We start from the raw sequence: 14,039 nt of genomic DNA on the forward strand, positions 1-14,039 counted from the left end.
GAGAAATTTGTTTTGCATGCACACGTATAAAAATTGCGGTTTTTATCCAACGCAATCATAGGTTTGAACGTTGTTTTCAATTTAGACTTGTTTATATTTTTTCGTTTGGGCTTGTATTATATTTGCCTTCGGGTTTATATGATCCGTTCATCCTATTTTGACTCTTTCAAAATTCAAGAGTCTATCCTAAATTGAGGTAAATTATATGGCCTTCCAAATACCGTTTCGATTCCTAACATCACTGAAGAGACATTAATTGTCGAAATCCGGATATGGTGTACAAATTTTTGCACCTCATGTTTGCGGTATACCACCTTTTCCGCAAGTTTATTGTTTTCTGTTTAGTAATAATTTACTAATAAGATCTGTTTTGTTACATCTTGTGATCCGTTTACTTGGCAATCGCCAATGGCAGTCAGCAGGGTTTAAGAACATCAGTTGTTCGACCTGCTAGTCAAATGCGTTTTGTTAAAATATACTTTTTCACTCATTTGGTCTTTTGGAAAATGTTGTTTGTGCTGTATTTAGACCCCTCTACCGAGAAATTTGTTTTGCATGCACACGTATAAAAATTGCGGTTTTTATCCAACGCAATCATAGGTTTGAACGTTGTTTTCAATTTAGACTTGTTCATATATATATATATATATATATATATATATATATATATATAGAAGTCTAGTCTATAAAAAAGACCAACCAGCAAATTTAATATGTACCGGATCGTCTAGAATAGACGATACTGCGCAGATAAGAAAAAAATTATATAAGTCTAAAGATTTGCACAACAGTACTAATATAAGATGGTAATATACGAAGATGATGTTATAAAATCGTGTCGACAAATATTTCGGCTAGCCTTCGTCAGTGTCAATAATTTTAACAATACTGTTATAGGTGCCCTTTATAGCTTGCTGTTCGGTGTGAGCCAAGGCTCCGTGATGAAGGCCGTACTTTGACCTATAATGGTTTACTTTTTACAAATTGTGTGTTGGATGGAGAGTTGTCTCATCGGCACTCATACCAAATCTTCTTATATCTCTCTCTATATATATGGTGGTCACAGTTAAATGCCTTGCCTGTGATGGTTTTTGTCGCGTGTTTTTCATCGTATGCTCGTTATTGAATTTTTATTGAAAGTTTCAGGAGATTTAATCCCTGTATTACAAACTTTATAAATCTCTAAATGATTCTCTCACTAAATTATTCAAAATATGGTGACTACTTTGAACGCATGTATTCCATCGAACTTGAGATAAATGATACAACAGACACTGTTAAGTCTACCTCATATCTTGACTGCTGCTCACAAGGAATCTATTAAACCAAGTGTTCAAAGTGGTGAAGTTGAAATCATCCCTTCGTCAATTTTACAGACGCTATCACGAGTTGGTTGACCGTTATGGAATATCTGATCACAGATGACGACGTATATGTTCCAATTGTCGTAACTACAATATCGTCATCTTTCCTCCGAAATGGACTTACCAAATTAGACATATCACCATGTTTGTACTTACATGAGCAACATGAGGGATGCCACATGTGGAATAGGATCTGCTTACCCTTCAGGAGCATCTGAGATCACCTCCAGTTTTTGGTGGGGTTCAGTCTTTGGTTTTCTTTGTTGTTTTGTATACTGTTGGGTTTTTTTTCGTTTTTAGCAATGGCGTTGTCAGTTTATTTTCGATTTATGAGTTTGAATGTCCCTTTGGTATCCTTCGCCTCTCTTTTACTGAGCAAAGTATTGAAGTAACCGTTCATGTTATAACATGATGTCTCTTGACTATATCGGAGTGGCTTACCCTTACTACAAATTATTTGATTTTTTGTTATTCAGAGCTTCAGAGATTTTGAAGATCGTATTTTGACCTTTGTGTTTTGTGGATTTCTCGTGTTGTATAGATTGTTATTTATCTTATTAATGTTTATCATCTCTCTCTCTCTGTCTCTCTCTCTCTTTTGTGTTTAGATTATTGGTAGAAGGCCTTTAAATTAGTCATATGCATTTTCAGAGAAAGGCCAATTGGTTTCACTCGAATTCTCCCTTGACTTTGTTGGTTGTAAATTGAATCAAAAAGGTTATTACTAATTTTTTTTTCTATATCTGTTTATTTTTGCTGTTTACTGTCCATATTTCTCTTTAGCTGAAAAAGAAGAGTACGCATACTTGTAGAATACATTTTCAGGTTCAATATCAGAATACATGAAATAAATTAATTTTCATCAATTTTCATCGTTCAATGCTGCAATGCTGCAGTGCAGTGGATTACCACATTTGAGTCAACTTGTAATTTTTCACCGACAAATACTTTTTTAATACAAGAAATATGCACTGTAGATATTTTTTGGTCTTAGTGTTTGCATTGTTTCTGTATTCTACAGGGAGAAAGTTGGACAATTTATGAAGTAATTGTTAGATTTCATCGGCAGATATAGTTCATAATTGTTGATATTGCCCAACAGCTGTGTTATTTAATTCATGGTTGTAGCCAGTAGCCGTCTGAAAGCTTCAGTTAGGTTAGAGTTTTTGTCCATGTGGAAGACCGCACTGGGATTTTGAGATTAAGAACATTAATACATGTACTATTCATTTGCTTTTTGCTTTTTCATGTGTGCGTATGGTGGTTTTGTTTCATTAACTGATACCCAAAACTTTTTTGTCCGTTAAAGTGTGTCGATTGAGTTTACTTTTCGTCAAAATCGAACCACCTTCTTCCATTCTTACATTTTAGGGAATATTTGATGAGCCAGGCTTTTTGCTGTTGTTGGTATATCTGTAATCTTTAGTTCTGTACTAGACTGGAAGCGGTGGTTATGTCCTTGTATTATGTAGGTAACAAAATTTAACGTAAACGACACACCACCATTAGTTCTTATAGATGTTGTATCGTAGTCAACCTAAAATAAATATTTAAAATACAATAATTACGATATCTTTACGAGGGCACTTGATATATAAGTTGTAAGTTAAACATTCAAAAAGTATTATGAATGAAATGGTTAAATTATCATTTTCTTCCGTATTTATATTAAAAGTGATTTTGTCTGGTGTATTTAAGGATGTACACCTCTGAGGAGCCAAAAATTTCTAGAATTAAACTTTTTTTCTTAATCTGATTTTTAGGTTTATATAACTGTAAAAAAAATAATTGGTGAAGAAAATCATATGGTGGTGCACTTCTTTTTTTGCTACAGCCATTTGAAAGTACCCATTTTTGATGATTTTCTCATTTTTCATGAATTTTTACCCATTTTTGGGCTATTATCATGAAAAAAATCACAGTTTCACAATTAAACTTTTGTTCATACTTTCACTAAAGATGAAGTGGACCAATCTGAATAAATTTAACTTAAAAAAAACTATAGGTAGGTGTTAATATAAGAAAGTTTTATAAAATTTTGTTGCTTTTCTGTGTCAAATTTACCATGTTGTCGATTTTGTAAATTTGGGATTTTTCTCTTTTTTTAGAACAAAAAGCATATTATTTCAATCTCTTTGTTATAAATGACTGAAAAAAATACATATCTAAGAAATTTGAAAAGAAAAAATTGATATGGGATGTACATGTATCTGGTAAGATTATGCCTCGTTCACACGTACATGTATGCTGCGTTCACACGTAATTCGAATTCGATTCGCATTAACTAATTCGAATTAGTTTAATTCGCATTCGAAACGTTTAACGTCCAAACGTAAATTCTAATTCGAATTGCAATGCGCGTCAAATTCGCTTTACTGTCCTAACGACGTTAACTTTTAATTCGTATTAACAAAAACGCATTTCTAAAGCGAATTGGATAATGCGATTTAGCCAATTCGAATCAATTCGAATTAAAAAAGAAGAGTGTGTGAACGCGATTAGCGAATTCGATTCGCATTCGATTCGAATTCAATTCGAACTAAATGTACGTGTGAACGAGGCATAAATTCGAATTAGAATTTACGTTTGGACGTTAAACGTTTCGAATGCGAATTAAACGTCAGAAGAATACATCTTTAAATGTTGTTTGGTTTGTTAAATGTTTTGTATTAGTATCTAGCCATTTGAAGCATACATCTTTAAATGTTGTTTGGTTTGTTAAATGTTTTGTATTAGTATCTAGCCATTTGAAGCATGTTATCTGATCTAATTGAACAGCAGATCCGCGTTAGTTACAGTTATCTTTAGCCTTTTCTTTTCTTTTGGGTCTTTTAAATTTAATATAAAAATACAACTGTACGTATAAAATAAATGAAAAATTTGGTATACGTCGTAACATGAACAACAGCAACATCTAATTCACACCGCCACTAACGTAGGTAAGTTTTGATAGCCGATTGCTTGAATATTTTTCAATGATAAGGAAAGAGGTTTCATTGAGAATTTGTCAAACCAAGCGATAAAATGTAATTTTGTGAATGGAGAAAATGAAGATACAGTTTTCATCTCTACATCTTCCGATGAAATTCTAAAAAATGTAAAAACGAATTTACGATTGTCGAGCATTTTCTTTTTAATAAGTGTCGTTAGGGTATACGCTGCGTTTCTAATGAGTTAATACATACATGTAATTCTGTTATCAAGCACTTTTTTCTTTAGGGCTATGTTAATATAACAAATAAGAATAACAAGAACATTATCAGTCAAAGGAGTAGGTTCAGTAAGACCCCTTTTAGGCCCCAAAATATAGCAGTTTTACAAAATTGTTGAAATGTAAACTTTAAGTTATTTTTTGGAAAGTAGAATACTTCTGCTGCATAAATATTGGCTGTTTTTGACAATACAATGCACATATATTGGGTACTAGCACCCTTAAGCCACGCTAAATTACTGAAATGTTCATAATTTAAGCATTCATTTTGAGGTACATTTTAGACGGTTTTCGTCTTAAATGGAAGTGGCCGCATTTGTGTTCATTCTTAATATTTAAATATAAGTTGTATTTTATGATAATACATAACATATATTAAGGTTGAGAGTAAACACGGATGCGGCCACTTTCATTTTTGACAAAAAACATCTGAAAAGTGACATATTTTGGCATATTTGATAGATTTTTCATATTTCAGCTTGACTTTGAGCGTCTGAAATGACTAAGCCAGTTCAAATCTTTCACATTACATAATTGAATCGACTGAAGTAGACAGTTAAGTGTTTAAAAAGTGTTCAAAATCTTTCATCGGATGAACCTGAAATTTGAGGCCAAAATCGGCCCTTACCGGACCTACTCCTTTTAAAGAATGATAAATACAGTGTAAATAAAATCAAACACAAATATTGATTGATAGATATAAGAAGATGTGGTATGAGTGCCAATGAGACAACTCTCCATACAAGTCACAATGCTAATTATTACTCACTCGAGTAACAAGATGGTTGTGAAGAATTGCATCGTATCTTTCTCGAAGTCTGTTGATTGTGTTGATATCATTCTTCTGTGCTGAAATTGTGAATGCCCCACAAACTAGTGAAATAAAAGCATATACAAATTACTAAAGGGGTGAAAAGTGTATATTTTGTGATGTTAAACATTTCAGTTATTTTCAGATACTTGAAAAAAACAGGGACAAGGTTTAATAATGTGCATAAATTCAAAGTGTTATATGATAAATCAGTTATATGAAATTAAGATTAACAACAGTCTGAGAGCACTTTGAATTGTAAAACAGAGAAGCCCTTATGTGTGAGATTCATTCGGACTTTTGTTAGGTTTGCAGTACCACTGAAAACAAAAAAGACGAAATGCGAAATTGGTGCACTAAATTAGTTTCGGTGTCGTGTAGTTTTATTCTTCAGTTCAAATAAATTTACCTGCGACTAGTGTTTGTTCCTTTGAATGTTTATGAATGTCGATCGTGTCACAAATGGGACATGATTGTGAACACCTTTTCTTCAGATTTAAAACTGAACGCTTTCCAAAGATATCTGAAATTAAATGAAAAAGTTAGTACATTCCTGGAATGCTTCGACAGAAAAGTTTTATAACGTTGAACAAATATTTTAATTGAGATATAAAAGAGGGGAGAACATAGCAAGGAGAGAATAATAAATTATAAGTCAAAAGAAGACATGTATCTTAGTTAAACAGTAAAAAAAAAAAATCTACACAAAAAAAACCTAAAATTCAGAACCCCAAATAAAAACAAATCTATAGAGTAACTACTGCTAAGTATACAATTCAATTAAATGGTGTACTTATAAAGAGATGTACAAGTAACATTGTCAATAATACAATTTAAATGTATACATGTTTTAAATATCTGACTTACGTTTTATAGCACTGCCTACCGAGTGTCCTACGTTTTCAGCAACATGCTTTATTTCGTCAACGACTGTCCTATAGATAAAGAAAGTTTATACTTTTAACATATAGAACTATCATCAAAAAGTTGGCAGAATATTTTTTTTTTCATTTTTGACAGCTATCTTTGTTCTAATTTTGCACACATCATGTACATCATTTTACTATTTTGTAACAAAGTTCGACACGAACGTGTATTTTTTTGTGAATTTTCACTAAAGCTTTTGATTTCAATAACTAGATAAATATGTAAATTGTGCAAATAATAAATAATCATTAGCTTTAAAATGTACAACACAGCAAGCAAACAATATTAGAACCAATATTGTTTTACTACCTGAAGTCAATGAAGTTGAAAGACAGTCCTGGCAAAAACAATTGATTTGATTCTTTGTCATCTTAACGCTTTTTTAGTTCAAATATCGAATCAGTCTACCGACACTCGGTATATCGAGAAAAATAATCGTGGAGGAATAACTAACGGTGATCAAGCATTGCGATTGGATCGTGAAAGATCTGGCATCGGATCGTAAATGCAATTTAGTGTAATTCTACTTCAAAATCTGTAAAAAATCTGCGGTATTTTCAAAAGGTGAAACAAATCAGAAAATAAAATTATGTCCGTAAAAATAATTCAACTTCCTTAATAATACTGTCCACTATTTTAAAGAAAAAATGCAGTACTTTCCAAGAAAACGCAAAAGGCGACACACGATCCAACGAGAATCATTAAGAAAAATCACGTTTTGTATCTATAATGGTCACATTCCAATATATCTTGATATATTTGAAACTTAATCTTTTGTGTGACAGATGGTTTAGTAAATAAAAGTATGTTATTACTTGAAAAAAATCATATTATTTTTGAAAAAAAGTATAATTTTGTTGATTTTTAATCAAAATTGATCGTGAAAGATCAGGCAACGCATTATATTGATCGTGAAAGACAAGGTGTGATCATACTTAATGATCAGAAAACAAATTTTTTTTTACAAATTGATATACTTGTAATTGGTTGAAGCGTGTAATCACTTACTAAGAACGTAAATAATGGGTGTTTTTTGTGAAATATAATTATATACATGTACTTTCGGGTTAAGTTGACCTATTACACAATTTCTAATGCATTTTTGTTATTCAATGTTTGCTTAATTTGTGTTATATCTCGTCTCACTATTTTTAATATGTACCACCTTTGATAAGTATTTCGTATGACGATAAATTTTCACTGCTGTTCTCGTACTATGAGCAACAAATTTATTTATTTGTAAAAAATATCTCCGTACTCCTAACAACACAATTATTATATTTAAATACACCTGTGTACATTTTTTTTTTTAACGCCATTTTGTCCAAGGTTGTAGTTGTATTTTTGACATTGTGTCATATATCAAATTTATTCGTTCAGTGTATGTTTACTTGTTTTTGTGAATATATATTTTTGATTGAGTTAAGCCATTTCAATTGATATTTTATAGTGTGTCTTTTTATGTTGTAATGTTACACTACTATTTCAGGTTAGGGTGAAGGTTGGCGCCTTTTAAAACATTTAAACCATCTGCATGTTTTTACACCTGTCCTAAGTCAGGAACCTGTTTCAGTGGTTGTCGTTTGTTGATGTGGTTCTTAAGTGTTTCTCGTTTCTCGTTTTTTATATAGATTATATCGTTGATTTTCCTGTTTGAATTGTTTTACACTAGTAATTTGGGGCCCTTTATAGCTTGCTGTTCTGTGTTAGCCAAGGCTCCGTGTTGAAGGCCGTACTTTGACCTATAATTGTTTACTTTTTACACATTGTGACTGGGATGGATAGTTGTCTCATTGGCACTCATACCACATCTTCTTATTTCTATGTATACATATAGGCCCATATTTAGACCTGTTGTCATTTAAGAGGCAGTGCTATCTAGGAATCAAAGATAATAAGACCTCCAAGAGCGCAAATTGTCGAAAAGTAATTATCTTTGTATTTATAATGCTATATGAATCCACGAACGTGTGAAGCGAGAGGGGGTCTGGTGGTCTTCCTCTGGAAATATTTTTGGTTTGGTAAGGGTTAGATCAAAGAAGCTATATCATTTGATTTTACATACAGGTATATTGAAGATGTAGTTTCCATTAACAATACAAGCTATTCTGATTGGGTCCCAGTAATAGTCCTGCTGAACTAGGGATTACAGACACCACATGTACAGCTTCCCCAGCCTCATATTTAGACATATATACCCCGAATTTGACTACAGCGGTCATCTCAATACCTGAATCTATGACAAACAAGTTGATTTCAAATTTGGAATTATAAATTTTCCTCACTTTGGCATCAGTTTACCAACTTCATCCGCCTATATAATATACATTTCTCAATGCATACGATATTCAAGAGCTTGCAGCTGCTTTTCAGAATTTGTAAAACGTCATCAGTGTCTGAGCTAAAAAATAATGAGCCAGGGTTTTGTGAAAGAATATGAAAAGTTTATTGGAAAGTATCAAGACCTAATACATAAATATTCAGTGTCTACTTCACAAGTAATACAAGACGGTCTTGAGTTATAGATTCTAGGTTCTGCTGAATCTGTGTAGAACTTTATCTACTTTACAGTTTTAACTTAATTTGTCTTTGTGCTAGTACGTACTAGTATGTTCCATTTGGTCGTATGACTCTTGAAGTGGTTCGGTATATGCGGGGTTTCGGGTTTTTGGCTTTTGGCGTTCCTTATGCGACTGAGTCAAGAGATGCGATTCGGGCACATGAGGTTTTTATAGTGTTGTTTTCATTCTGTATAGTACCCTTGAATTTACATTTTACTTATTTTGTATGTTATTAGGAAAGTGTATGTCATTATGCTTGACTACACTGACTGCATTATCAACTACAAACAATTTTTTTGTTGGTGTCTTTGTTTGATTTTATTGTAAGTGTGTTTGAACGTTTTATTCCGTTGTGTTGTATGTCTGTGATGTATATTTACACAGTTTTGGCTGCTTGATCCCAGTAATGGCAACGTTAACGAATTATGTCTGTTTGGGTTGCTCAGACACCCAATTTGGCAATATTACGAAACATAAAAAAAATTGCCATTCAAGTGGGCGTTTTAGCTAGCTAGAAAACCTGCTTTAAAGTAATCAACCATTTTCTTTAGAACATGCCTGTTCCAAGTCAGGAATACTATATAGTATGACCGTTGTTTTCCTACTGTTTTTTTAAACAAAGTTTTTTCCCAATTTTTACAAACTGCATCAACAAGGATCTTCGTTTTATAGATATGACTGTGCATAAGAATTAATGGAAATCAAATGAGACAATCTGAACTTTTCATACGACATAAAACTTATGCAGGACGGGTATACGGACTTATATTATTATATTATCATATAATCAGACCCAATGGCATTGAACCATCATAACCCTATTCACAAACAGAAGTGAAGCGGAATAAGTCATGCAAATCCAATCTTTTGCTATATCAAGTACAAATATAAATTACCATGTCACCCTTTAAAGAATGATTTGATTGTTTTCGTGAAATTTTGCAATAACGAATGAGCGGGAACATATCTTTCACGATCCTTTTCACGATCATCAAAAAACGTTACCCGATCTTTCACGATCCGAAATATTAAAATTTTACAAATATTCCAATTTTTTCAAAGTTTCTGATTAAACTAACACAAAATACCTTTAAGAACCATTTAAAACAGTAAAATGGAACGATATTTTTGAGAGAAAATAGTTTATGCATTCAAAATATGAAAACAAATCATGTTTGTTTACATTTTTTTGTCGCTGAAATGTCGATGAGCAATTTACCTTTAAAATTTGTAGTTTTGTAAAAACGGTGCACTTTTGAAACTTGATTTTTCTCGGATACCGATCATAATGTTGAACCATTTTGACAGACAGTATTATTTTTTCGAAATTTTGCATGAAAACTCATTAAATTTAGATTTTTTATTGACCTTGTATGTGTCCTCTCGATAAGATTTCCTTCACGATCCTATACCAGGTCTTTCACGATCCAATCTCAATACTTGACCACCGTTAACTTATTCTTTCACGATCATTTTTCTCGATATACCGAATGACAGCCGTGACCGATGTCAGTCGTAACCCATACTTCCAGATTCAAATCAGACAATCGTAGGAGTGAAATTAAGCTAAAATCTAATGGAAATCGAAATAAGGGAGAAAGAAAAAAATCCTTAAATAATCAAAACATGTGATTTTGAATATTTACATATATATTCAAATAAAACAGTACTTGTCCAATTTATAAAATAATATCTTAAATACGGTAAACCAACTTATTTTCGCGTTTAGCCTTTGTCAGCCGATAAGGCGGCGATTCATATTCGTCATTTTCCAAGTTTGTTATTGTAAGAGAGAATCTAAGTTTGACATACTCGTGACTATTCATATTCGTACTCGTACTCGTAATTTCTCTACTCGCAAAAGTCGCAAAAAATAAATTGCTTGTATAAGTTGGTTTATAGTACATGATAATACAATTGCATTTAGTAAATGAACCCTTACGGTTGGCATATATTACTTTGGCAGGATTTACAGCTTTGTACGGCAGAGTTTATTTTATTCTCACAGTCCTTTGCTAATGCCTTTTCATGGGCTAATGTCTGGTTTATTTTGGTAACAATCATTGGCAGAATCTGTCGTCTAACTTCAATATCCAGCTCTAAAAAGATAAAACAAGTGAATCTGTGAGCTACTGCGCACTAATGATACCTCCGCCCCGCTAAAAATATAAGGTAAACAGGAAGTTGTTGAGTGATGAATCTGAAAACGCATCATACGGTAAAGCTGACTCATATAAACCCAGAAACCAAATTTCAGAAATCCTTGTAATGTAGTTCCTGAGAAAGATGCGACGAAAAATATTCATGGGACGGACGGACGGACTGACGGATGGACTGACAGATAGACTGACGGATGGACGGACGGACAGACAGAGGTAAAATACTATACCCCCACTTTTTTAAAGCGGGGGTATCAAAATAATAGTAATATGTATTGTCATCAAAGCATTCTATGCACTAGTTGTAATCATACCAGTTGACAGACGGAGCGATCTCAAAATTGTATACATAGCGAGTATTAGCTAGTGTTTGTTTATTGTTTTGTGGAGGACATGAATTATTTGTTATACCATAGATTGCTTGATTGTGTATTGTTTGCTTAACAATCAGTGGCAAATTTTCGTCTATGTTTAAAACGAGATTATGTTTTGCAATGTAAACAAACAAGGATGAAGGGCGGGCAATTTAGACTGCCATTGGAAAATGTTGTCTTTCAACAGGCAACATACGAACCCTTAGAGATTGGTTGAAAGGGGTCTTTAACAGCTTGTTGTACAACCTGCATGAGGCAACAGATCGTAACGTCCGCATTGTCACCGGATGTGGATGCGTATTTATATATACCAAGCAGCCAAACGGACGCCCCAGTGTACCAAGGGTTATTGTTGGAAAGGAAAAGTCCAGGAATGACCCTTTTTACATATCCAAGTCACCACTTTGGCAATCAGCAGATAAAGGCACTATGTTTTTTAATTATCAAATCATTTAAAAATGTGAAATCAAAACTATCTTAACAATCGAGATATCAGAAATTGTGTATTTTGAGACTTGCAATGTTAGATTTGCTTCCTTGATAAATTGTACGTTTTCTGTGAGTAAACTTATGCGCTAATTTTGGATCATCTACATGCAAATATGTCCTTTCTGTGTGCCATGAGGACTGGTTGCCATAGCCGTTTACTCTCTCGTATGCGTCAAACTGAAAACAGTGAGAATGAAAAGGCAGGTTTGATGTCATTATTTAAAGATTTTGATAGATATTAAATATTGAGCATTTCACACGTTAATTATTTATATATATATAAATACAAACAAACAAATAATAGCATGTTGAGAAAAATACAAATCAGAAAATAATATTTTCTACGCAGAAATTTCTTGTTATTCGACAAATGTCTAAAACATACTAATACATACTTTTTAAGCTCCCATAATCTAAGGTTGTTAATGCTTCACTAATAACTAGAATGCTACCAAGAGTCAAAATTATAAGGCGATTCATTTTTCACAATCCGTCAATAATTATTAATTTGTACAATGATCATATAGATATGTAAGCACGTCAAATATTGATCTATATGTCTATCTTATCTTTATGTCCAATTATATTACCGTAGATAACAAATTCAAGAGTCTGTTCACTGAAAAGTTGTCTGGACTCTTCATGGGGCATCCAGTTCGTTTCTGGTTGCATTAATACACAAGAAGAGTTCTGGGACCTTATTTATGAAGGTTCCGTAAAATTTTCAGTTGCGGACAGTTAACTCCGCATCTACTTGGCAACGTTTACGCCGTATTCACAAAACGTCCGTAAAGGTACCGTAATGTACGGAACGTTTCCGCAATACTTTTGACGTCTAAATCTTATTAAGGTGGACCAAACACCTTGACTAAAATTAATTTGGCTCATTAATTTTCATAAAATTTTGACAAAATATTTACTTTGACCCTTTGACAAAAATATAAAAATTGAAAAAAAATTGAAAAAAACACTTTCTCGGAAAATTTTCATTGGATATATAGCAGTTTGATAAACACTAATTTTGATCATTGAGAAGCTTAATATTTCCTTAACAATAAAATGTGATTAAAACGTTTAGCTGATTTTACAGAGTTATCTCCTGGTAGTGTTAGGTACCACCTTAAACTAAGTTTTACTAAAAATGTCTTATAATTTTCATATTTGAGTATCATAGTCTACACTGTTGTTTTCTTTGTTACTTTTTCTAAAAATAACATTTCTTCATTTTTCAGCCTCGTCGTTATCATGTCTATGTTGAATATATTAAAACATCATTTCGAAAGCCATTAGCTTAATTATTTTTCAGATAAAAAATACTATCTTGGCCGATAGTAAGATATGATTTTATTCAACAATATGATATATATAAATATATAACCCTTTTTTTAAAAGAGTCCTCTATGTGTCGTCTGTACATTTCATTGTCAAATTTCTCCGTCATGTCTATTTTAAAAATAATTTTGAGTGTAATACGGTAGTTTTAGGTCAGGTATATGAATTAATGAGAGGTGGGGTATACGCCAATAAGACAGTAACCCAACGATAAATATAACCTTAAGACATGTAGAGAGCAATACACAGTCTTCAACAGTAGTCAGTTATCTATACTATATGGCAAGCTCTAAATAGGGCAGAGTCTATAAAATTTATTATTAAGTATACATAAACATTACCGGGTCTGTCATTAACACCAAACTTCAATATAACAAAATACATTCAGATATGACATAAGACAACCTCTAAGAAGATTGTAGTCTCGGGACAGGCACATGATTATGTGACGGGGTTTGTCTGTTCTTTTAGGTAACAATTTTAAGCATATTTTTAAATAACATCAAAGTGATTTCACAAGTGGAATTTCTGTACTAAAGTGTTTTGTTATTAATACATTTGTTCCCGTCTTTCTTTCCGTTTTGTGACGCACTTGCATAATGCCACCATCTTAGCATGTTCGGGTGATCCGTAGGTGATTTGATATAAAGCAAAGTTTCCTGTGAATCCTCATGGTCCAATCACTTATCTATTTCATAATTTGTGATTATCCTAAGTATGGGTGAAAAATGTTCCGCCGAAGTGTAACCACAAAAACATTTATGATAATTATGTTATTTGATATAAAGAACTAATCACATTTTGGATTTGA

At 32.5% G+C, this 14,039-nt stretch overlaps 1 protein-coding gene across 1 annotated transcript; it reads right to left on the reverse strand.

Annotated features, from left to right (window-relative positions):
* Window positions 1–2,097: 2,097 nt before the first annotated feature.
* On the reverse strand, window positions 2,098–11,281 carry LOC127707787 (uncharacterized). Its single transcript, XM_052212554.1, has 6 exons — window positions 10,817–11,281; window positions 6,254–6,321; window positions 5,796–5,909; window positions 5,345–5,448; window positions 2,729–2,901; window positions 2,098–2,147 (listed from the first exon to the last, which is right to left on the reverse strand). Exons 1-6 carry the CDS (start codon window positions 10,936–10,938, stop codon window positions 2,144–2,146), a joined length of 585 nt encoding a protein of 194 aa, XP_052068514.1. The 5' UTR covers window positions 10,939–11,281; the 3' UTR covers window positions 2,098–2,143.
* Between the last annotated feature and the right edge of the window lie 2,758 nt (window positions 11,282–14,039).

Source organism: Mytilus californianus, unplaced genomic scaffold, assembly GCF_021869535.1.
Source record: "Mytilus californianus isolate M0D057914Y unplaced genomic scaffold, xbMytCali1.0.p SCAF_7, whole genome shotgun sequence".
NCBI classification, from domain to species: Eukaryota; Metazoa; Mollusca; class Bivalvia; order Mytilida; family Mytilidae; genus Mytilus; species Mytilus californianus.